General features: G+C 42.0%; 3 protein-coding genes across 7 annotated transcripts; all 3 read right to left on the bottom strand.

Annotated features, from left to right (window-relative positions):
- Window positions 1-210: 210 nt before the first annotated feature.
- On the bottom strand, window positions 211-7,328 carry LOC308111353 (protein eva-1 homolog C-like; the record flags this gene model as incomplete). The annotated part of the gene is made up of 8 exons (XM_080466215.1): window positions 211-624; window positions 2,217-2,297; window positions 2,369-2,440; window positions 2,521-2,664; window positions 2,801-2,944; window positions 3,456-3,579; window positions 3,661-3,890; window positions 7,319-7,328. 8 exons carry the CDS (start codon window positions 7,326-7,328, stop codon window positions 236-238), a joined length of 1,194 nt encoding a protein of 397 aa, XP_080322341.1. The 3' UTR covers window positions 211-235.
- Window positions 7,329-8,443: 1,115 nt separating this feature from the next.
- On the bottom strand, window positions 8,444-16,108 carry LOC308111354 (protein eva-1 homolog C-like; the record flags this gene model as incomplete). The annotated part of the gene is made up of 8 exons (XM_080466216.1): window positions 8,444-9,081; window positions 10,675-10,755; window positions 10,827-10,898; window positions 10,979-11,122; window positions 11,259-11,411; window positions 12,194-12,317; window positions 12,399-12,619; window positions 16,099-16,108. The coding sequence occupies 8 exons, from the start codon at window positions 16,106-16,108 to the stop codon at window positions 8,693-8,695; spliced, it is 1,194 nt and encodes a 397-aa protein (XP_080322342.1). The 3' UTR covers window positions 8,444-8,692.
- Window positions 16,109-17,230: 1,122 nt separating this feature from the next.
- LOC308110730 (protein eva-1 homolog C-like) lies at window positions 17,231-22,966 on the bottom strand. Of its 5 annotated transcripts, none has more exons than XM_080465232.1 (8): window positions 22,778-22,966; window positions 21,132-21,352; window positions 20,927-21,050; window positions 20,056-20,208; window positions 19,776-19,919; window positions 19,624-19,695; window positions 19,472-19,552; window positions 17,231-17,879 (listed from the first exon to the last, which is right to left on the bottom strand). In XM_080465232.1, the coding sequence occupies exons 1-8, from the start codon at window positions 22,881-22,883 to the stop codon at window positions 17,491-17,493; spliced, it is 1,290 nt and encodes a 429-aa protein (XP_080321358.1). In that variant the 5' UTR covers window positions 22,884-22,966; the 3' UTR covers window positions 17,231-17,490. The 5 variants fall into 5 exon arrangements, with proteins under 5 accessions (XP_080321358.1, XP_080321359.1, XP_080321360.1 ...); XM_080465231.1 differs by having other exon boundaries at window positions 17,236-17,879; window positions 21,132-21,361; XM_080465235.1 differs by having other exon boundaries at window positions 17,447-17,789; window positions 21,132-21,361.
- Between the last annotated feature and the right edge of the window lie 2,610 nt (window positions 22,967-25,576).

Genomic DNA, 25,576 nt, shown 5'->3' on the forward strand with positions numbered 1-25,576 from the left:
ATTAGCAAAAGCAGGTTACACTGCATTGATCTATACAGTATGTACAGTCCTTAACATGTCTGACCCAAAATAAGAGAAACGACCTGTTCCCGTATCACCATTAAAATGACATTGAAACAACAACATCTCTGTTCTTAATATGAATTGAGAAAAATAATACCATTAAGTTGTGAGTTACACAAATAGGGAAGTACATTACTTAGAGGAGGCCGTAGCTTTACTGATCTGACTTCTTTCAGTTGTTGTAGGTTTGAATCTTGTGGATGGCGTATGGGCTGGAGTCCCGGTGTGGCCACATGTCTCCATTGGGCAGATCCCTCCTCGTCTGCTCCCCCTGACAATCCACCATCTCAACCGCCAGCGTGGACGGATTGAGGATGTCTGCAGTGCGGTAGGACTGTGTGAGGCGCCGGAAGGAGGATGTGTCGGAGATGTCGTCGTCATACAGGTCCTCCATGAGCCCCCTGCGCTTTCTGCGAGCTGCTTTCAGCTCCTCGCTCAGGTCAGAAACCAGGTCCTTCACATCTCGTACCACTGTGGAACGAACCCCAAACAGACAGAGCAGGAAGACAAGGCCAGCACAGATACCAGACACAAAGTACAGAGCCACTCGCTCTGGAAGACCTAAAGGAGAGAGACAAGCTGAATTCATAATGTGCCAACATGAAACAACAAAATCAAAGGTTGATCTTCGGTATCACATCATTCCTTCAACACTAATGGAGAAAGTGCAGACTATGCTGTTCTAACCTGGAGCAACATCTGATCCCTCTTCAGGACCGTTTACATCATTAGAGTGCTTCTCCTTTAACAGTGAAAGCTGTGGAATTTCACTTTTCTGCTCATTTTGATGCATTTTACTGACCAGCCCCACCCCTTAATATTGCCAGTTGTTGTCGCATTAAATATTTTTTGGGAAGCCTGATTACTTGTGTTTTTGTCTTTACCATGAAATACATTGCATTGTCGGGTGTAAAATTTGATTTTATATCGTGATGATACTTATGACTTCATATTTAACTGTTAGTTTTTCTAAAGTTATTTGTTAGAAGTCTGTCATTACAGAAATTACACAGAGCTCTTTAATGCAAACCATTAATTAGAACGTTCTAATATGGTCAGTCTATGCTGTCTGAGGTCAAAAGTGTATTTTATTTTCAGAAAGAATCTGGTTTCCAGCCAATAGGGGGCATAAAAGGTGAAAACAAGAGCGACACATTATTAACGTTTCTGATGCTTTCTTTGCATTTTACTGAAATGAATAGTTTTCAGGCTTGCTCTCTAATATGCTGGGTGGACATATATTCGTGTTAATATATATAATATTTACCTCTCTCATGTTTCATGTTTTCATAAACTGAGATATTTATTGAACTGCATTCACATTGAAGAAACATTGTGTTAGGCCAACATGTATTCGTTACTCCTATTTTCCTGGATTAAATGTAACGAGCCAGCAGGCGTAGTAAACTATTACAAATATTCATACTACTGTAAACAGGATTTTCTTTTTTTTACTTTTATGATTTTTTTTTCTTCAAGCAAATATTTTTACTGATACTTAGGTAAATCCTAGTAAAAGTTACTTAGTACACCCACGATTTGAATCAATATCTAAGCTATTTTTTTATGCATTCTGTCCAATATTTGTATGTTTTTAAGAGAGAAAATGTATGCTTTTGTTAACCATTATGTGATTTCTATATATAGTTCATTGTGTATCGGAGAAATGTACTTAGAACATGTAAATTGTAGATTGAACCTAATGTCTCCTAAAAGAACATGTGGCTGAAAGGTAACTATTATCACTTGGGAAGCGTAGTTTGTACTTTTTGCTGAAATTTGAGTACAATGTAAGCAATGTAATAGTAGTTGTACCAGAGAACACATTTCCTGCAGTCTCTCTACCTCTGATTGCCACTGTAGCTGCAAGTCCATGTAAGCGAAAGCTCTTTTCAGCCACAAGTAAGTAGAAGAAGTGGTGCACTTAGTTTAAGGTTACCTTAAGGTTTCAAATTGCTTGAATTTTACAAAAAACCAACGTTATCATATGTCACAGCAGTAATGCCTATACATTCCGCACTCTACATTGGAGACACTTTGGGAGCTTCCATTCAGTTTTGTTAAAGGTAAAACATCGGCGCGGCTCTCTAAATATAGCGTACCAAGAAAGCGTGCATGCACCCTAATGTCTAAAATGGCACCAGTACACATACCTAACATTTTTTCAATGATCTCCAGTGAGTTGGTAAAGAGCACGTTTTGAGGCCTGTAGGTGGGGCCAGTGTACCATCCACCTGCAGGTGAGAGGGGTCAAAGTCTGCTGCACGCAACACAAAACCCTGCCAAGGCCCACCGAGACTCTCACCGTGTGTGTAGTCCGAGATCATGAAGGGATCCGTGGACCCACGACCCACGTCTTCCAGGAGATATCGAGGCACTGCGAAGGGGGGGAAAGGGGGGGTGAATTGTGAGACGGAGCAGAGAATTGTACCGGTTGACTTTTGGCTCGTGACCCACCACAAGTGAAGGACACTCGCAGATGCTTCCTGGTGCCGGGGAAGCAGGGGTCCCCAAAGATTTGAGTATCAGCCAGGACTGAACAGTTTGATCTGCCGTGACATCTGCGTGACACTTTCCTCAGAGCCACAGGAGACAAACACTCTGCAGTTCACCGGGAGAAAAGTTTGACGGTCAACATAGAATCACTGAACTAAATCAGCTTCTAAATGATATGTACTGCAAGTAGTCAACACAAGACATTTGTTTCACTATTCTGCTAGAGTGGGTCGTTTCATACCCATGTCATTCTGTCGTCTCGGGTCCTGAGGACAGTTCGGACTGCCATGCAGCAGGTGTCCAAATGTAGCCGAGTAGATGGCGAGGACAGTCTCGTTTTTACACATCAGTCTCAGACGCTCATTTTCACACACCAGTGTCAATGCTTGACAGGTAATTCAGCACAGTGGCCGACATCTATTACAGATGACATTGTGTGAAAAGTGTGTGCTCCGGTATATGATAGTTCATAAAGATAATGTGGAGAAGTAGTTTTGTGGGTTTTTGATGCTTCATTATTGCTTCCAAAGATCAATCGAGTCTTTCTTTTTATAAGCAACCTTTTAATTAATATTTTGACCAAAGCTATAAAACATATGAAAATTGTATTGTTTTTCGAAAAACAATCTCGGCTTTGAATTTGTCAGTCTATTCTATTCTATTTGCAATGTCATGGTTTTCTTATTAGTCCTCTGCGTTGCTTTCAATCATGTCACATGACCTTCATCATCTCTGCTTAGTTTTGTTGAAATTGTGACTCATCTTCGACGTAACTATGGTGGATACAGACTGCTGACGTCTCCATGACTAAATATCGACTTTTATCTTGCTTTGGACTTTTAATTAAGCAACAAATCAGTGCATTCATCTTTAAGACGGAGCTTCGTGAGCTGTACCTGGTCGGCACTTGTAGGAGACCAGCAGGTACTTGCTGGTGAGAGGACAGGGATCCTGTCCAAACACTGGGCTGAAGACTGGGATGTGACATGACTGCTTGTCCTGACACTCTGACAGCACCTTCTGCAGGCGCAGGAAAACACACGTTGACTACAGTCCCCGCTTCCCCATCAGGTCACCCCACCTCCCCGTGGTGGACCGTACCTCGACTGCAACAGCAGAGCTGCACTCTCGATCCTCCTCCTCCTTCTCCTCCTCCTCCGTCGTGTTCGTGCCGGCAGAAGGACATAAGTATTGACTGGGAACACGTCGACCGTAGAAAGCTGACAGCACGGCCACAGACGTCCTGGACGGGCACTCAATGATGAGCGTCTCTCCTTCACAGGCGTGAGCGGTGTGGTTCTTCAGAATGGTGTGGAGATACACTGAAAGGTCTTTGTATTGTTAGAGAGACAAAAGTAACTCAAGACAATCGTCACAATGTAATCCCAGATAAACTGTGACTAAAACTAAACCTAAACTAGCCCTTTCTATTTAAGAATAATGACGACTGTCGACGAGCAATAAATTAAATGGACTGAAATTATTTAAGTGAAAAATTTATATTTATATTTATATTCAAATGCATTAATAGAGAAGCTCCATGTTACTGTTGGAGCTGATGAAAGTGGGACAAGTTTACAGTACTTCATATACTGTTACAGAAAGTTCATTTCAGCTGATACCCAATATCTCATTTAAACTTTCCGTTTCTGACTTCTGACTTACCGTAATTAAAATTAAATTAAAAAGTAAAAATGTACACTTTTAAGCCCTGTAGGCCTCATATATTTTGTTATTTACATCACAAATGACCTGTATGAGGACTACATGCAAAACAATTTAAATCAAAACTGAATTACGCACATACAGAGCGCATCTCCCTCCTTCCCTCTCCCTTCTCTCTTTTTTTTCTCCTCGCTGCTTTCCACACCTGTGGTGCTGAAAGAGCTGGCTAATACACGGATGAATCAAATCAGTGAGGTTATAGTCAAATATTTATTTATTTAGGCTATTTATTAAAGAGAGAGAGATCTTTCTCTGTTCTGGATGGGGGCGTGGTCTAAATCTGGCATTATGTCACGGGGCGTGGTTACGTTTGAGCGTGTCGTTGGTGGGCGTGGCCTGGTTTTGATATTGCGTCACTGGGCGTGGCTTAGATCAAATGGCATTGGCTGAAAGGTTGAAGACACATGTCATAACAGAACTTTGTGCCTTTGATGTGAAAAGAGGCAGATATATAGACACACAAACTCTCTCACACACACAGAAGGAGATAGTTAGCTTCTACTACAGCTTCATATCAACTGAACAAGTCGGATCCGCTTTATTCTTTTTGTGTCGATTTTAAAGACAAATATTTCAACTGTTAAACTGCTAGGACGTAGCACCTGCTGACACAGTAGTAGTAGTTAGTTAGTTAGTAGATAGTAGCGACCACGTTTATCGTTTCTTTAAAAAAAACCTTGAGAAATGGCTCAAAGGCACCATCCCAGAGGAGGATTTCGCCAGGGCACTCACTGTGCTACTCAGCCTAGTAATCGTCAAGAGGTTATGGATTTGCGCCGTCATATTGATGCGCTCATCAATACACTTCAGTGTCGGGACCAGAATATTTTCTACCTTAAAAATGTTCAAAGGGAGCTGGAGATAAAGATTTTCAAACTGGTGGAGGACCAGAGGAATGAGAAGGAGATGCAAACATTGAAAGACAGAGGCCATAGGGAGAGTCTCCAGAGGATGGCTGGACTGTTGGAGGCAGAAAGACAGAAACTCCAGAGGACAAATGAGGGTCGTCTTGCAAGGTTCCATCACACCTCCCTAAACCAGGGTGATATACAAAGTTCGGACCTCCAAAAAGAAGAGGAGAGGATAACAAAGGAGGAGAGGCTCCAGCAGGAGGTGGAGGAGAGAAATAGGCTGATGGCTGAGAAGGACACCCTGCTGGTTCAGAATGAGACCCTCCAGTCTGAGAAGGAGAGCCTCCAGTCTGAGAAGGAGACTCTTTTTGCAGAGAAGGAGGCCCTCCAGTCTCAGAAGGATGCCCTCCAGTCTGAGAGGGAGACTCTTTATGCAGAGAAGGAGACGCTCCAGTCTGAGAAGGAGACTCTTTATGCAGAGAAGGAGACCCTCCAGTCTGAGAAGGAGACTCTTTATTCAGAGAAGGAGAGCCTCCAGTCTGAGAAGAAGACCCTCCAGTCTGAGAAGGATGCCCTCCAGTCTGAGAAGGAGAGCCTCCAGTCTGAGAAGGAGACTCTTTATGCAGAGAAGGATACCCTCCAGTCTGAGAAGGAGACTCTTTATGCAGAGAAGGAGACCCTCCAGTCTGAGAAGGAGACTCTTTATTCAGAGAAGGAGAGCCTCCAGTCTGAGAAGAAGACCCTCCAGTCTGAGAAGGATGCCCTCCAGTCTGAGAAGGAGAGCCTCCAGTCTGAGAAGGAGACTCTTTATGCAGAGAAGGAGACCCTCCAGTCTGTGAAGGAGATCCTTTATGCAGAGAAGAAGACCCTCCAGTCTGAGAAGGATGCCCTCCAGTCTGAGAAGGAGAGTCTTTATGTGGAGAAGGATGCCCTCCAGTCTGAGAAGGAGACTCTTTATTCAGAGAAGGAGACCCTCCAGTCTGAGAAGAAGATCCTCCAGTCTGAGAAGGATGCCCTCCAGTCTGAGAAGGAGACTCTTTATGCAGAGAAGGATGCCCTCCAGTCTGGGAATGAGACCCTTTATGCAGAGAAGGAGACCCTCCAGTCTGAGAAGGAGTCTCTTTATTCAGAGAAGGAGAGCCTCCAGTCTGAGAAGAAGACCCTCCAGTCTGAGAAGGATGCCCTCCAGTCTGAGAAGGAGACTCTTTATGCAGAGAAGGATGCCCTCCAGTCTGAGAAGGTGACTCTTTATGCAGAGAAGGAGACCCTCCAGTCTGAGAAGGAGTCTCTTTATTCAGAGAAGGAGAGCCTCCAGTCTGAGAAGAAGACCCTCCAGTCTGAGAAGGATGCCCTCCAGTCTGAGAAGGAGACTCTTTATACAGAGAAGGAGACCCTCCAGTCTGGGAAGGAGACCCTTTATGCAGAGAAGGAGACCCTCCAGTCTGAGAAGGAGACTCTTTATGCAGAGAAGGAGACCCTCCAGTCTGAGAAGGAGACCCTCCAGTCTGAGAAGATCAGACTAGAGAAGGTGAAGAAGGTCTTAGAGGAGGAAATCGAGGCCAAGAAAAACAAGAAAAGAGGCTTTTGGAAGCTGTTCTCCAGAAGCAACGGAAACGGAGAGAAGAAGAAGAAGAAGACTAAGTAGACAGTAGATGAGACCCAGAAGGTTCCAGAGGATGAAGATCTTTAAGTTTCTTTGAGTCACGTAATAGCCGCCATCTTGGAATTCAATTGACTCTATTGACTTCTTCCAGTCAATATACATTTATGTTGATGTTTGGATTGTTAACGCATTTCTGGTCAATAAAATTCTTCTTCAAAAACCTTTTTTTGCATTTAATGAGGCAGCCGTCTTGAAAACTGGTGGCCATCTTGTATTTTCAGCTGGAGAACATACTTTTCTCAAATAGCATATCCTGAACATCATTTGTGCAAAATGTGGCACTTGTATCACCAAGTGAAAGATTCTGATTGAATATTGGCTCAACTTGCACCATTATACAATCAAATCAATCTCAATGAGTCATATAGGTTGATGCAAATGTCTTTTTAAAAGAACTCAACTCATTCGTTGTAGATTCAAACTCGTTCCAGGTTGTAATTGTTTACTCAATCAGAACTACTGACATAATGTACCATGATTTTATATGTTTAAATAAAAGATAATGTCCAATAAAACTGACAGAATGTCATTTCGGTATCGTTTACTAAGTAAACCTGAACGTTAAAGTGAGACTAAAAGCTATTCTCTCATGAATGTCCATGATAATTCTTCTTTAACGAGTCCTCTTAAAATGTGTGAAGATACCAAACTGCACATTTCTAATTATCCTCTTATTCTAAAAGAAGGGTTCTATTACGATGGGACAAAGTGTAGAAATATACAGCAAGACTTAATCCATTTTAGGACATCTTATGGATAATAGTTGAATTTGAATGTCACTGCAGTTTAAAATGAGAGTTTTGAGGTATATCATCATTTTGATCAAAAAAGCACAACACACAAATCCAAGAAAGAAAGTAACATTATATTTGGAGACCAAGACCAAAAGGCCCAGAGGCAAAGACCCTATTGTTTTTGTAATGTTTCTTCTTTCTTGTTATTAATCCACCGTGTCATTAGACCCAAATTTGACCCACTAAACAGGCAGACTCGAGGCATCACTGGCGTATTGCTGCCATCTGCTGGATGGTAGGGGTATTTACAAAACGGTGACGTTGCTTGAAATAACTTTCATTCTCCCACCCCATACTCATAAATGGATTTCACTCATATAGTGCTTGAGCACTAGCAAAGCCCTTTACATCATTACTCACATTCACCTAATCGCACACACATATATTCAAACGCAAGGCACCTCATCCATCCATTCGGAGCAACGTGGTGTTCAGTGTCTTGCAAGGGAACTGGCGGAGATGGGAATTGAACCCACTAACTTCAGATTGGGATACGAAACTCTACCCACCAGGCCACGACCATTTTACTCATTAGATCAGTTGTATCTGTTGCCATTTTGCAGCCACTCTTTTAGGCTTTGAGGTCATTCAGTATCTCTTTATAGTGTTTTGTCAATCTTTGTGGCAATTGTACTTCTCGTCTTTGAGGTCGTTTCCTGTTTTTGTCTTTTTTCTTCTTTTTTTTTTAAATCTCTGTGGTGAATTTTTGTGGTTCCTTTGACATCTGTTCACCTTAGATGTAGCTATATTCAGTATCATTGTGGTAATTCTTTTGTGCTCTTTTCTATATCCCATTTATGTTTGTCATTATATGGCTGACATCATTCGAAACAAAAATCTGAAATGTGACACCACAAATAGAGAGTTTTATTAGCAAAAGCAGGTTACACTGCATTGATCTATATGTACAGTCCTTAACATGTCTGACCCAAAATAAGAGAAACGACCTGTTCCCATATCACCATTTAAAATGACATTGAAACAACAACATCTCTGTTCTTAATATGAATTGAGAAAAATAATACCATTAAGTTGTGAGTTACACAAATAGGGAAGTACATTACTTAGAGGAGGCCGTAGCTTTACTGAACTGACTTCTTTCAGTTGTTGTAGGTTTGAATCTTGTGGATGGCGTATGGACTGGAGTCCCGGTGTGGCCACATGTCTCCATTGGGCAGATCCCTCCTCGTCTGCTCCCCCTGACAATCCACCATCTCAACCGCTAGCGTGGACGGATTGAGGATGTCTGCAGTGCGGTAGGACTGTGTGAGGCGCCGGAAGGAGGATGTGTCGGAGATGTCGTCGTCATACAGGTCCTCCATGAGCCCCCTGCGCTTTCTGCGAGCTGCTTTCAGCTCCTCGCTCAGGTCAGAAACCAGGTCCTTCACATCTCGTACCACTGTGGAACGAACCCCAAACAGACAGAGCAGGAAGACAAGGCCAGCACAGATACCAGACACAAAGTACAGAGCCACTCGCTCTGGAAGACCTAAAGGAGAGAGACAAGCTGAATTCATAATGTGCCAACATGAAACAACAAAATCAAAGGTTGATCTTCGGTATCACATCATTCCTTCAACACTAATGGAGAAAGTGCAGACTATGCTGTTCTAACCTGGAGCAACATCTGATCCCTCTTCAGGACCGTTTACATCATTAGAGTGCTTCTCCTTTAACAGTGAAAGCTGTGGAATTTCACTTTTCTGCTCATTTTGATGCATTTTACTGACCAGCCCCACCCCTTAATATTGCCAGTTGTTGTCGCATTAAATATTTTTTGGGAAGCCTGATTACTTGTGTTTTTGTCTTTACCATGAAATACATTGCATTGTCGGGTGTAAAATTTGATTTTATATCGTGATGATACTTATGACTTCATATTTAACTATTAGTTTTTCTAAAGTTATTTGTTAGAAGTCTGTCATTACAGAAATTACACAGAGCTCTTTAATGCAAACCATTAATTAGAACGTTCTAATATGGTCAGTCTATGCTGTCTGAGGTCAAAAGTGTATTTTATTTTTAGAAAGAATCTGGTTTCCAGCCAATAGGGGGCATAAAAGGTGAAAACAAGAGCGACACATTATTAACGTTTCTGATGCTTTCTTTGCATTTTACTGAAATGAATAGTTTTCAGGCTTGCTCTCTAATATGCTGGGTGGACATATATTCGTGTTAATATATATAATATTTACCTCTCTCATGTTTCATGTTTTCATAAACTGAGATATTTATTGAACTGCATTCACATTGAAGAAACATTGTGTTAGGCCAACATGTATTCGTTACTCCTATTTTCCTGGATTAAATGTAACGAGCCAGCAGGCGTAGTAAACTATTAAAAAATATTCATACTACTGTAAACAGGATTTTCTTTTTTTTACTTTTATGATTTTTTTTTCTTCAAGCAAATATTTTTACTGATACTTAGGTAAATCCTAGTAAAAGTTACTTAGTACACCCACGATTTGAATCAATATCTAAGCTATTTTTTTATGCATTCTGTCCAATATTTGTATGTTTTTAAGAGAGAAAATGTATGCTTTTGTTAACCATTATGTGATTTCTATATATAGTTCATTGTGTGTCGGAGAAATGTACTTAGAACATGTAAATTGTAGATTGAACCTAATGTCTCCTAAAAGAACATGTGGCTGAAAGGTAACTATTATCACTTGGGAAGCGTAGTTTGTACTTTTTGCTGAAATTTGAGTACAATGTAAGCAATGTAATAGTAGTTGTACCAGAGAACACATTTCCTGCAGTCTCTCTACCTCTGATTGCCACTGTAGCTGCAAGTCCATGTAAGCGAAAGCTCTTTTCAGCCACAAGTAAGTAGAAGAAGTGGTGCACTTAGTTTAAGGTTACCTTAAGGTTTCAAATTGCTTGAATTTTACAAAAAACCAACGTTATCATATGTCACAGCAGTAATGCCTATACATTCCGCACTCTACATTGGAGACACTTTGGGAGCTTCCATTCAGTTTTGTTAAAGGTAAAACATCGGCGCGGCTCTCTAAATATAGCGTACCAAGAAAGCGTGCATGCACCCTAATGTCTAAAATGGCACCAGTACACATACCTAACATTTTTTCAATGATCTCCAGTGAGTTGGTAAAGAGCACGTTTTGAGGCCTGTAGGTGGGGCCAGTGTACCATCCACCTGCAGGTGAGAGGGGTCAAAGTCTGCTGCACGCAACACAAAACCCTGCCAAGGCCCACCGAGACTCTCACCGTGTGTGTAGTCCGAGATCATGAAGGGATCCGTGGACCCACGACCCACGTCTTCCAGGAGATATCGAGGCACTGCGAAGGGGGGGAAAGGGGGGGTGAATTGTGAGACGGAGCAGAGAATTGTACCGGTTGACTTTTGGCTCGTGACCCACCACAAGTGAAGGACACTCGCAGATGCTTCCTGGTGCCGGGGAAGCAGGGGTCCCCAAAGATTTGAGTATCAGCCAGGACTGAACAGTTTGATCTGCCGTGACATCTGCGTGACACTTTCCTCAGAGCCACAGGAGACAAACACTCTGCAGTTCACCGGGAGAAAAGTTTGACGGTCAACATAGAATCACTGAACTAAATCAGCTTCTAAATGATATGTACTGCAAGTAGTCAACACAAGACATTTGTTTCACTATTCTGCTAGAGTGGGTCGTTTCATACCCATGTCATTCTGTCGTCTCGGGTCCTGAGGACAGTTCGGACTGCCATGCAGCAGGTGTCCAAATGTAGCCGAGTAGATGGCGAGGACAGTCTCGTTTTTACACATCAGCCTCAGACGCTCATTTTCACACACCAGTCTCGTGCGATGGTGCTCTAAAAACAACAACATGATAACGCACACGTCGCACGCACGCACGCACGCACGCACGCACGCACGCACGCACACACACACACACACACACACACACACACACACACACACACACACACACACACACACACACACACACACACACACACACACACACACACACACACAAAACATTTTGATGAATGTCTGCAGTTTCACACTTGTGATTTGTGGGAGCTATAACAACATGTTATGCCTGAACATGACATCCTGGTTTCTCTAAATCAGTCAATGCTTGACAGGTAATTCAGCACAGTGGCCGACATCTATTACAGATGACATTGTGTGAAATGTGTGTGCTCCGGTATATGATAGTTCATAAAGATAATGTGGAGAAGTAGTTTTGTGGGTTTTTGATGCTTCATTATTGCTTCCAAAGATCAATCGAGTCTTTCTTTTTATAAGCAACCTTTTAATTAATATTTTGACCAAAGCTATAAAACATATGAAAATTGTATTGTTTTTCGAAAAACAATCTCGGCTTTGAATTTGTCAGTCTATTCTATTCTATTTGCAATGTCATGGTTTTCTTATTAGTCCTCTGCGTTGCTTTCAATCATGTCACATGACCTTCATCATCTCTGCTTAGTTTTGTTGAAATTGTGACTCATCTTAGACGTAACTATGGTGGATACAGACTGCTGACGTCTCCATGACTAAATATCGACTTTTATCTTGCTTTGGACTTTTAATTAAGCAACAAATCAGTGCATTCATCTTTAAGACGGAGCTTCGTGAGCTGTACCTGGTCGGCACTTGTAGGAGACCAGCAGGTACTTGCTGGTGAGAGGACAGGGATCCTGTCCAAACACTGGGCTGAAGACTGGGATGTGACATGACTGCTTGTCCTGACACTCTGACAGCACTTTCTGCAGGCGCAGGAAAACACACGTTGACTACAGTCCCCGCTTCCCCATCAGGTCACCCCACCTCCCCGTGGTGGACCGTACCTCGACTGCAACAGCAGAGCTGCACTCTCGATCCTCCTCCTCCTTCTCCTCCTCCTCCGTCGTGTTCGTGCCGGCAGAAGGACATAAGTATTGACTGGGAACACGTCGACCGTAGAAAGCTGACAGCACGGCCACAGACGTCCTGGACGGGCACTCAATGATGAGCGTCTCTCCTTCACAGGCGTGAGCGGTGTGGTTCTTCAGAATGGTGTGGAGATACACTGAAAGGTCTTTGTATTGTTAGAGAGACAAAAGTAACTCAAGACAGTTGTCACAATGTAATCCCAGATAAACTGTGACTAAAACTAAACCTAAACTAGCCCTTTCTATTTAAGAATAATGACGACTGTAGACGAGCAATAAATTAAATGGACTGAAATTATTTAAGTGAAAAATTTATATTTATATTTATATTCAAATGCATTAATAGAGAAGCTCCATGTTACTGTTGGAGCTGATGAAAGTGGTACAAGTTTACAGTACTTCATATACTGTTTCAGAAAGTTCATTTCAGCTGATACCCAATATCTCATTTAAACTTTCCGTTTCTGACTTCTGACTTACCGTAATTAAAATTAAATTAAAAAGTAAAAATGTACACTTTTAAGCCCTGTAGGCCTCATATATTTTGTTATTTACATCACAAATGACCTGTATGAGGACTACATGCAAAACAATTTAAATCAAAACTGAATTACGCACATACAGAGCGCATCTCCCTCCTTCCCTCTCCCTTCTCTCTTTTTTTTCTCCTCGCTGCTTTCCACACCTGTGGTGCTGAAAGAGCTGGCTAATACACGGATGAATCAAATCAGTGAGGTTATAGTCAAATATTTATTTATTTAGGCTATTTATTAAAGAGAGAGAGATCTTTCTCTGTTCTGGATGGGGGCGTGGTCTAAATCTGGCATTATGTCACGGGGCGTGGTTACGTTTGAGCGTGTCGTTGGTGGGCGTGGCCTGGTTTTGATATTGCGTCACTGGGCGTGGCTTAGATCAAATGGCATTGGCTGAAAGGTTGAAGACACATGTCATAACAGAACTTTGTGCCTTTGATGTGAAAAGAGGCAGATATATAGACACACAAACTCTCTCACACACACAGAAGGAGATAGTTAGCTTCTACTACAGCTTCATATCAACTGAACAAGTCGGATCCGCTTTATTCTTTTTGTGTCGATTTTAAAGACAAATATTTCAACTGTTAAACTGCTAGGACGTAGCACCTGCTGACACAGTAGTAGTAGTTAGTTAGTTAGTAGATAGTAGCGACCACGTTTATCGTTTCTTTAAAAAAAACCTTGAGAAATGGCTCAAAGGCACCATCCCAGAGGAGGATTTCGCCAGGGCACTCACTGTGCTACTCAGCCTAGTAATCGTCAAGAGGTTATGGATTTGCGCCGTCATATTGATGCGCTCATCAATACACTTCAGTGTCGGGACCAGAATATTTTCTACCTTAAAAATGTTCAAAGGGAGCTGGAGATAAAGATTTTCAAACTGGTGGAGGACCAGAGGAATGAGAAGGAGATGCAAACATTGAAAGACAGAGGCCATAGGGAGAGTCTCCAGAGGATGGCTGGACTGTTGGAGGCAGAAAGACAGAAACTCCACAGGACAAATGAGGGTCGTCTTGCAAGGTTCCATCACACCTCCCTAAACCAGGGTGATATACAAAGTTCGGACCTCCAAAAAGAAGAGGAGAGGATAGCAAAGGAGGAGAGGCTCCAGCAGGAGGTGGAGGAGAGAAATAGGCTGATGGCTGAGAAGGACACCCTGCTGGTTCAGAATGAGACCCTCCAGTCTGAGAAGGAGAACCTCCAGTCTGAGAAAGAGACTCTCCAGTCTGAGAAGGAGACTCTCCAGTCTGAGAAGGAGACCCTCCAGTCTGAGAAGGAGACTCTTTTTGCAGAGAAGGAGGCCCTCCAGTCTGAGAAGGAGACCCTCCAGTCTGAGAAGGATACTCTTTATGCAGAGAAGGAGACCCTCCAGTCTGAGAAGGATGCCCTCCAGTCTGAGAAGGAGACTCTTTACGCAGAGAAGGAGGCCCTCCAGTCTGGGAAGGAGATCCTTTATGCAGAGAAGGAGGCCCTCCAGTCTGAGAAGGAGACTCTTTATGCAGAGAAGGAGACCCTCCAGTCTGAGAAGGAGACTCTTTATGCAGAGAAGGAGGTCCTCCAGTCTGAGAAGGATACCCTCCAGTCTGAGAAGGAGACTCTTTATGCAGAGAACGAGACCCTCCAGTCTGAGAAGGAGACTCTTTATGCAGAGAAGGAGGCCCTCCAGTCTGAGAAGGATACCCTCCAGTCTGAGAAGGAGACTCTTTATGCAGAGAAGGAGACCCTCCAGTCTGTGAAGGAGATCCTTTATGCAGAGAAGGAGACCCTCCAGTCTGAGAAGGATACCCTCCAGTCTGAGAAGGAGACTCTTTATGCAGAGAAGGAGACCCTCCGGTCTGAGAAGGATGCCCTCCAGTCTGAGAAGGAGACTCTTTATTTAGAGAAGGAGACCCTCCAGTCTGGGAAGGAGACCCTTTATGCAGAGAAGGAGAGCCTCCAGTCTGAGAAGGAGACTCTTTATTCAGAGAAGGAGAGCCTCCAGTCTGAGAAGAAGACCCTCCAGTCTGAGAAGGATGCCCTCCAGTCTGAGAAGGATGCCCTCCAGTCTGAGAAGGAGACTCTTTATGTGGAGAAGGATGCCCTCCAGTCTGAGAAGGAGACTCTTTATTCAGAGAAGGAGACCCTCCAGTCTGAGAAGAAGATCCTCCAGTCTGAGAAGGATGCCCTCCAGTCTGAGAAGGAGACTCTTTATGCAGAGAAGGAGACCCTCCAGTCTGAGAAGGAGTCTCTTTATTCAGAGAAGGAGAGCCTCCAGTCTGAGAAGAAGACCCTCCAGTCTGAGAAGGAGTCTCTTTATACAGAGAAGGTGACCCTCCAGTCTAGGAAGGAGACCCTTTATGCAGAGAAGGAGACCCTCCAGTCTGAGAAGGAGACTCTTTATGCAGAGAAGGAGACCCTCCAGTCTGAGAAGATCAGACTAGAGAAGGTGAAGAAGGTCTTAGAGGAGGAAATCGAGGCCAAGAAAAACAAGAAAAGAGGCTTTTGGAAGCTGTTCTCCAGAAGCAACGGAAACGGAGAGAAGAAGAAGAAGAAGACTAAATAGACAGTAGATGAGACCCAGAAATTTCCAGAGGATGAAGATCTTTAAGTTTCTTTGAGTCACGTAATAGCCGCCATCTTGGAATTCAATTGACTCTATTGACTTCTTCCAGTCAATATACATTTATGTTGATGTTTGGATTGTTAACGCATTTCTGGTCAATAAAATTCTTCTTCAAAAACCTTTTTTTGCATTTAATGAGGCAGCCGTCTTGAAAACTGGTGGCCATCTTGTATTTTCAGCTGGAGAACATACTTTTCTCAAATAGCATATCCTGAACATCATTTGTGCAAAATGTGGCACTTGTATCACCAAGTGAAAGATTCTGATTGAATATTGGCTCAACTTGCACCATTATACAATCAAATCAATCTCAATGAGTCATATAGGTTGATGCAAATGTCTTTTTAAAAGAACTCAACTCATTCGTTGTAGATTCAAACTCGTTCCAGGTTGTAATTGTTTACTCAATCAGAACTACTGACATAATGTACCATGATTTTATATGTTTAAATAAAAGATAATGTCCAATAAAACTGACAGAATGTCATTTCGGTATCGTTTACTAAGTAAACCTGAACGTTAAAGTGAGACTAAAAGCTATTCTCTCATGAATGTCCATGATAATTCTTCTTTAACGAGTCCTCTTAAAATGTGTGAAGATACCAAACTGCACATTTCTAATTATCCTCTTATTCTAAAAGAAGGGTTCTATTACGATGGGACAAAGTGTAGAAATATACAGCAAGACTTAATCCATTTTAGGACATCTTATGGATAATAGTTGAATTTGAATGTCACTGCAGTTTAAAATGAGAGTTTTGAGGTATATCATCATTTTGATCAAAAAAGCACAACACACAAATCCAAGAAAGAAAGTAACATTATATTTGGAGACCAAGACCAAAAGGCCCAGAGGCAAAGACCCTATTGTTTTTGTAATGTTTCTTCTTTCTTGTTATTAATCCACCGTGTCATTAGACCCAAATTTGACCCACTAAACAGGCAGACTCGAGGCATCACTGGCGTATTGCTGCCATCTGCTGGATGGTAGGCCACATTTACGCGGGTATTTACAAAACGGTGACGTTGCTTGAAATAACTTTCATTCTCCCACCCCATACTCATAAATGGATTTCACTCATATAGTGCTTGAGCACTAGCAAAGCCCTTTACATCATTACTCACATTCACCTAATCGCACACACATATATTCAAACGCAAGGCACCTCATCCATCCATTCGGAGCAACGTGGTGTTCAGTGTCTTGCAAGGGAACTGGCGGAGATGGGAATTGAACCCACTAACTTCAGATTGGGATACGAAACTCTACCCACCAGGCCACGACCATTTTACTCATTAGATCAGTTGTATCTGTTGCCATTTTGCAGCCACTCTTGTAGGCTTTGAGGTCATTCAGTATCTCTTTATAGTGTTTTGTCAATCTTTGTGGCAATTGTACTTCTCGTCTTTGAGGTCGTTTCCTGTTTTTGTCTTTTTTCTTCTTCTTTTTTTTAAATCTCTGTGGTGAATTTTTGTGGTTCCTTTGACATCTGTTCACCTTAGATGTAGCTATATTCAGTATCATTGTGGTAATTCTTTGTGCTCTTTTCTATATCCCATTTATGTTTGTCATTATATGGCTGACATCATTCGAAACAAAAATCTGAAATGTGACACCACAAATAGAGAGTTTTATTAGCAAAAGCAGGTTACACTGCATTGATCTATACAGTATGTACAGTCCTTAACATGTCTGACCCAAAATAAGAGAAACGACCTGTTCCCGTATCACCATTTAAAATGACATTGAAACAACAACATCTCTGTTCTTAATATGAATTGAGAAAAATAATACCATTAAGTTGTGAGTTACACAAATAGGGAAGTACATTACTTAGAGGAGGCCGTAGCTTTACTGAACTGACTTCTTTCAGTTGTTGTAGGTTTGAATCTTGTGGATGGCGTATGGGCTGGAGTCCCGGTGTGGCCACATGTCTCCATTGGGCAGATCCCTCCTCGTCTGCTCCCCCTGACAATCCACCATCTCAACCGCCAGCGTGGACGGATTGAGGATGTCTGCAGTGCGGTAGGACTGTGTGAGGCGCCGGAAGGAGGATGTGTCGGAGATGTCGTCGTCATACAGGTCCTCCATGAGCCCCCTGCGCTTTCTGCGAGCTGCTTTCAGCTCCTCGCTCAGGTCAGAAACCAGGTCCTTCACATCTCGTACCACTGTGGAACGAACCCCAAACAGACAGAGCAGGAAGACAAGGCCAGCACAGATACCAGACACAAAGTACAGAGCCACTCGCTCTGGAAGACCTAAAGGAGAGAGACAAGCTGAATTCATAATGTGCCAACATGAAACAACAAAATCAAAGGTTGATCTTCGGTATCACATCATTCCTTCAACACTAATGGAGAAAGTGCAGACTATGCTGTTCTAACCTGGAGCAACATCTGATCCCTCTTCAGGACCGTTTACATCATTAGAGTGCTTCTCCTTTAACAGTGAAAGCTGTGGAATTTCACTTTTCTGCTCATTTTGATGCATTTTACTGACCAGCCCCACCCCTTAATATTGCCAGTTGTTGTCGCATTAAATATTTTTTGGGAAGCCTGATTACTTGTGTTTTTGTCTTTACCATGAAATACATTGCATTGTCGGGTGTAAAATTTGATTTTATATCGTGATGATACTTATGACTTCATATTTAACTGTTAGTTTTTCTAAAGTTATTTGTTAGAAGTCTGTCATTACAGAAATTACACAGAGCTCTTTAATGCAAACCATTAATTAGAACGTTCTAATATGGTCAGTCTATGCTGTCTGAGGTCAAAAGTGTATTTTATTTTCAGAAAGAATCTGGTTTCCAGCCAATAGGGGGCATAAAAGGTGAAAACAAGAGCGACACATTATTAACGTTTCTGATGCTTTCTTTGCATTTTACTGAAATGAATAGTTTTCAGGCTTGCTCTCTAATATGCTGGGTGGACATATATTCGTGTTAATATATATAATATTTACCTCTCTCATGTTTCATGTTTTCATAAACTGAGATATTTATTGAACTGCATTCACATTGAAGAAACATTGTGTTAGGCCAACATGTATTCGTTACTCCTATTTTCCTGGATTAAATGTAACGAGCCAGCAGGCGTAGTAAACTATTACAAATATTCATACTACTGTAAACAGGATTTTCTTTTTTTTACTTTTATGATTTTTTTTTCTTCAAGCAAATATTTTTACTGATACTTAGGTAAATCCTAGTAAAAGTTACTTAGTACACCCACGATTTGAATCAATATCTAAGCTATTTTTTTATGCATTCTGTCCAATATTTGTATGTTTTTAAGAGAGAAAATGTATGCTTTTGTTAACCATTATGTGATTTCTATATATAGTTCATTGTGTATCGGAGAAATGTACTTAGAACATGTAAATTGTAGATTGAACCTAATGTCTCCTAAAAGAACATGTGGCTGAAAGGTAACTATTATCACTTGGGAAGCGTAGTTTGTACTTTTTGCTGAAATTTGAGTACAATGTAAGCAATGTAATAGTAGTTGTACCAGAGAACACATTTCCTGCAGTCTCTCTACCTCTGATTGCCACTGTAGCTGCAAGTCCATGTAAGCGAAAGCTCTTTTCAGCCACAAGTAAGTAGAAGAAGTGGTGCACTTAGTTTAAGGTTACCTTAAGGTTTCAAATTGCTTGAATTTTACAAAAAACCAACGTTATCATATGTCACAGCAGTAATGCCTATACATTCCGCACTCTACATTGGAGACACTTTGGGAGCTTCCATTCAGTTTTGTTAAAGGTAAAACATCGGCGCGGCTCTCTAAATATAGCGTACCAAGAAAGCGTGCATGCACCCTAATGTCTAAAATGGCACCAGTACACATACCTAACATTTTTTCAATGATCTCCAGTGAGTTGGTAAAGAGCACGTTTTGAGGCCTGTAGGTGGGGCCAGTGTACCATCCACCTGCAGGTGAGAGGGGTCAAAGTCTGCTGCACGCAACACAAAACCCTGCCAAGGCCCACCGAGACTCTCACCGTGTGTGTAGTCCGAGATCATGAAGGGATCCGTGGACCCACGACCCACGTCTTCCAGGAGATATCGAGGCACTGCGAAGGGGGGGAAAGGGGGGGTGAATTGTGAGACGGAGCAGAGAATTGTACCGGTTGACTTTTGGCTCGTGACCCACCACAAGTGAAGGACACTCGCAGATGCTTCCTGGTGCCGGGGAAGCAGGGGTCCCCAAAGATTTGAGTATCAGCCAGGACTGAACAGTTTGATCTGCCGTGACATCTGCGTGACACTTTCCTCAGAGCCACAGGAGACAAACACTCTGCAGTTCACCGGGAGAAAAGTTTGACGGTCAACATAGAATCACTGAACTAAATCAGCTTCTAAATGATATGTACTGCAAGTAGTCAACACAAGACATTTGTTTCACTATTCTGCTAGAGTGGGTCGTTTCATACCCATGTCATTCTGTCGTCTCGGGTCCTGAGGACAGTTCGGACTGCCATGCAGCAGGTGTCCAAATGTAGCCGAGTAGATGGCGAGGACAGTCTCGTTTTTACACATCAGCCTCAGACGCTCATTTTCACACACCAGTCTCGTGCGATGGTGCTCTAAAAACAACAACATGATAACGCACACGTCGCACGCACGCACGCACGCACGCACGCACGCACGCACACACACACACACACACACACACACACACACACACAAAACATTTTGATGTATGTCTGCAGTTTCACACTTGTGATTTGGGGGAGCTATAACAACATGTTATGCCTGAACATGACATCCTGGTTTCTCTAAATCAGTCAATGCTTGACAGGTAATTCAGCACAGTGGCCGACATCTATTACAGATGACATTGTGTGAAATGTGTGTGCTCCGGTATATGATAGTTCATAAAGATAATGTGGAGAAGTAGTTTTGTGGGTTTTTGATGCTTCATTATTGCTTCCAAAGATCAATCGAGTCTTTCTTTTTATAAGCAACCTTTTAATTAATATTTTGACCAAAGCTATAAAACATATTAAAATTGTATTGTTTTTCGAAAAACAATCTCGGCTTTGAATTTGTCAGTCTATTCTATTCTATTTGCAATGTCATGGTTTTCTTATTAGTCCTCTGCGTTGCTTTCAATCATGTCACATGACCTTCATCATCTCTGCTTAGTTTTGTTGAAATTGTGACTCATCTTAGACGTAACTATGGTGGATACAGACTGCTGACGTCTCCATGACTAAATATCGACTTTTATCTTGCTTTGGACCTTTAATTAAGCAACAAATCAGTGCATTCATCTTTAAGACGGAGCTTCGTGAGCTGTACCTGGTCGGCACTTGTAGGAGACCAGCAGGTACTTGCTGGTGAGAGGACAGGGATCCTGTCCAAACACTGGGCTGAAGACTGGGATGTGACATGACTGCTTGTCCTGACACTCTGACAGCACCTTCTGCAGGCGCAGGAAAACACACGTTGACTACAGTCCCCGCTTCCCCATCAGGTCACCCCACCTCCCCGTGGTGGACCGTACCTCGACTGCAACAGCAGAGCTGCACTCTCGATCCTCCTCCTCCTTCTCCTCCTCCTCCGTCGTGTTCGTGCCGGCAGAAGGACATAAGTATTGACTGGGAACACGTCGACCGTAGAAAGCTGACAGCACGGCCACAGACGTCCTGGACGGGCACTCAATGATGAGCGTCTCTCCTTCACAGGCGTGAGCGGTGTGGTTCTTCAGAATGGTGTGGAGATACACTGAAAGGTCTTTGTATTGTTAGAGAGACAAAAGTAACTCAAGACAATCGTCACAATGTAATCCCAGATAAACTGTGACTAAAACTAAACCTAAACTAGCCCTTTCTATTTAAGAATAATGACGACTGTCGACGAGCAATAAATTAAATGGACTGAAATTATTTAAGTGAAAAATTTATATTTATATTTATATTCAAATGCATTAATAGAGAAGCTCCATGTTACTGTTGGAGCTGATGAAAGTGGGACAAGTTTACAGTACTTCATATACCGTTACAGAAAGTTCATTTCAGCTGATACCCAATATCTCATTTAAACTTTCCGTTTCTGACTTCTGACTTTTGAAGCTATCTATATTATTTGAACATTTCTCAAAATAAAACTAGGTGAACCTTGTGATCTTTATCTGTGAAATGTGCTCTATAAATAAATTGTATTTGTTTTACTTGTTTGTGTAATTATTAGAAGGTGTTTTGTTTCAGGAATAATGTATTTGTATGTGTAATGTGTTAATGTATGAAATAAATGTGAAAAAAATATCCAGACTATCCATTTCCTTCATGTCAGTCGTGTCACTTATTTATTGCTTTTTTATTTTAGTTTGTACAGCTCAGTCCTGGCTGATGTCCCATTCGCTGGGTGTAGCTCTCCAAGACAATGTTTGGACTGTGACCACGCACACAAACATGCTCTGCAAAGTCACACAGACACCGAACCGAAGTCTCCCCTCCCAGTTGTTTCCTGTACTGGGCCTTGTGCGTGACTGTGTTACTCATGGTGACACAAATGTTCAGAGCCATATTGTGATGTTGACCTCATAAGACTTGGTTTGGAGATCAGATGAGGATTGCTGTTAGTGGATGAGGTCTTCAAAAAAAAAAAAGCGTGCGTGCGTGCGTGCGTGCGTGCGTGCGTGCGTGCGAGCGTGCCTGCGTGCCTGCGTGCGTGCGTGCGTGGCAGCAAACAAGACACAGTACCAGGCACTCACTCACAATGAACTATTATTGGATCCTGCAGCTACACAAAATATTGAGACTCTCTGCTGCAGTCAGATAGAGAGATACACAAAGCTCGCACACAATAGAGGCGTCTGGGACAAACACTACCTCTGGTCTGCTCTCAACCCACTATTGTTACACAGTCCAAACAAGAAAACAACTCAAATTATAAACAGAGGTCATCGGCGCTTTACTTATTGCTTTGGGAGTATCTGGATCTATTCTGTCTACGCTGAGGACCTGTCCTCCCACCGCTTCATTCAGGTCTCTCAGTACGATCATCTCCAGCCACCCAGATAGCAGGATGTGCAGATATATTAGGAAATGCCTTTCTGAAGCTTCCTTTTGGGAAGCCTGCACCAATAAAAAAATGAATAACACATCAGCACTATGACTGACTTTTTGATGTAAATAACAAGACACTTACGGGTGAAATCTGGAGCCGAATGTGTGGCGCGCATCTTCAGAGCCAGAAGAAGAGAAAAAAGCCAGAATGACCTGTAGATGCTCCATGGCTCTGTCATTGTACACATCCTGCAACAAACTGCAGTTTCGTCCTGGTTATTGTGCCATAGGCTGCCTGAGAGAGAGCAGTCAGTCGGGTGAATGATGCCATTGTATTGACAAGAAACAGACCCCCCCCCCCCCCTCCCATTAAAGAAATCACAGCTGGCTGCTTCAAACAGCTGATGGGTGAACCCCAGTGTAGCTTTACTTGAACTGCAGCTCATCTGCACGCCAATGACTTTGCATGTGTTTTATCATTTTTACTATTTTCCAAAAAGCAGTGATCATGACATATTGAAGTTGTTGCTACAAAGAAGACAAAGCTCCAGTCTGTAAGTACTCCCGTGGATACGTTTTGTTTTGTTCTTTTGGGGACTGTTTGTTGTTTAGTGGTGCTTGACAACAAGGAAAATCATTCGCACAATGGGGTCAGCGAGGCGACGGCACACAGGAAGAAAATGTTCTTTAACCAGTCTGTCGTTGTGTTGATGGTGCTGTAGCGCCCACCTGTCTGACCTGTTGTAAAAGTGAACAGGTCAGACAGGTGGGAGTCAGTCGTCCATAATAAAGTTTCTTGTAACTCTCTGTTAAATATTAAACATGCAGTGTGGGGTTTTTTGCACTGATGAGCTCAGTCAAAGTTACCAGTGGTTTCTTTGTGTCCTTATAAAAACTTGCTGGAGAAATCTGGGTAGATTTCTCAGCTCCTCTGTCTTGGATTCACTCCCGGTATCTTACACACCTTAAAAACCAAATTTACAAACACAGACAAGCAGCAACCAGAGATTCTAAAAACTGAAACGTAGAAGATACAACTGATCCAAATAAGCCGAATAACACAAAATGAAATTAAAAAAGATAGATTAAAATAAAAAATAAAACAGATATAAGAAGTCAGGATTGACTGGGTTAGTTAACAGCACAACAACATTTGATTGAAAATTTAAGATAAAAACCTTAACTTTTATAAATATACATAATGAACCACAGTGAAAAGAAGATCTGAACATTAACCAACACTTCAGAAATTGGTAATCAACAACAAAATATACATGCACGACACGCTGAAGAAAACAAAAATGCCATTGAAACACATTTATTGAAAGGAAAAAGAAAAAAACCTCTTTCCACTGGAACAACAAAAGACTTTGAGTCATTCGGTGTAACAGCGACTCCTCATTACTTGCTCACTGAATGGACTGAATAAATCACTGTACGGGGGATGGCTGCTTTTAATGGTAGGAGGTTGAGTTGGATCCTTTCACTTTATATTTTCCATCTATTTGATGATAGGAACTAAAGAACTGAGTCGTGTTGTGAAAGGTCCCAAATCTAAATATGGCTTGTCAAGTAAAGAACCAAAGCAAGATAGATATCTTTATGGTTATTGTAACAAGTACAACAACATTCTAAAGTGTCATTGGATGTGTACATCATGCATGAAATCCATTAAAATCACACTTAAATCCCCTAGAAGCTCTCTAAAGGCACAAAAACAAATAGTAGGAAAACACAAGCAGACAGGCATCACTCAGAGTCAGTCATGCATTCTGCTACTGTGTCATTGCACTGATCCCTTGTAAAACATATTTCACATCAAATGTGCCTTACTGTGTTGAGTGTGGTGATTCCTGTCGGGGAGAAAATATTCTGGAACCTGGTTGTCCTTGTTTTTATTGCTCTGTATCGTCTGCCCGACAGCAGCAGTTATAATGGGGCCTGACCAGGGTGTGTGTTGTCCTTAATGATGTGCATCGTTTTGTACCGACAAAACACCCGATGAGCTCAATCTGGTCAGGCCTTGATTTACTCCAAATGTAGTCGTTGAAATTGGGGTGTTATTGGATCGTCCAATGTGGTCCAAATTTAGCCCAAATACAGTTGTTTCAATAAATCAAATCACTATGTCTGTCGTAGCAGTAGAACATGAGAAAGCGTTATAAAAAAATAAGAAGAAAAACAATAACATCAATAAAATAACTCTTTTGTGTTGTCTACAGTTTAAAAAAACATAAACAGAGAGAACTGACCCCCCTCTGAATGAACATTTCTGGTTTATTTATTATGCCTTAGTATAGATTATTGTGTGATTTGGTTCATATGTCCTTTAATTTGTCAGTGGATTGTACAAAGTCATTGTGTTCAGCGCTGGACTGTTGAACATGTGAAGTTTAATGCGGACGGCACAATGTCTGAGTGGAGACCATTTTATTGTTTTTGTCACAAGCATTGAACTTTTGAAGCATACTTGGTGAAACTCACCACTTTGATAACTTTTGATTTTGTGAATACAACCAAGTACATAAATAAATGTTTTTATCAGCCCCTTTTTTGTCAGTTGTCTCATTTCCTTGTATTATATCATATCTACATAATGAATGTATGATAATATATCTTTCACAGCTTGAAACTGACATGGACCGCACAGCGGTGCAGTGGTCAGTGCTCTTGTTTCGCAGCGAGAAGGTCGTGGGTTCAAATACACAAACACGGGGAGCACGCTCTTCTTGTATGTGTGTGTTACCAAATGGCTCCTAGATGTGAATGTGTGTGTGTCCTGTCACAGACTGGCAGACTGTCCAGGTACATCCTGCCCTTGACCTTAGTACACTGGGATTAGTTCCTGAACAGAATAGGTGGTGTATAAGATGGATGGATGAAAAAGATGTTGTTTAACTTCTCTACCATAAAGAGACGTCTTTTCAACGACCTGAAAAAG

This window comes from Lipophrys pholis (assembly GCF_963383615.2).
Source record: "Lipophrys pholis genome assembly, chromosome: 6".
Lineage (NCBI taxonomy): Eukaryota > Metazoa > Chordata > Actinopteri > Blenniiformes > Blenniidae > Lipophrys > Lipophrys pholis.

Excerpts from the sequence above, each read along its gene's own strand:
- LOC308110730 (XM_080465231.1), bottom strand. The coding sequence starts at position 22,883 with ATGTGTACAATGACAGAGCCATGGAGCATCTACAGGTCATTCTGGCTT. Across the intron at positions 21,362-22,777 it reads TTCGGCTCCAGATTTCACCC|ACCTTTCAGTGTATCTCCAC; the intron begins GTAAGTGTCTTG and ends AACAATACAAAG. Across the intron at positions 17,880-19,471 it reads GATCATTGAAAAAATGTTAG|GTCTTCCAGAGCGAGTGGCT; the intron begins GTATGTGTACTG and ends TCTCTCCTTTAG.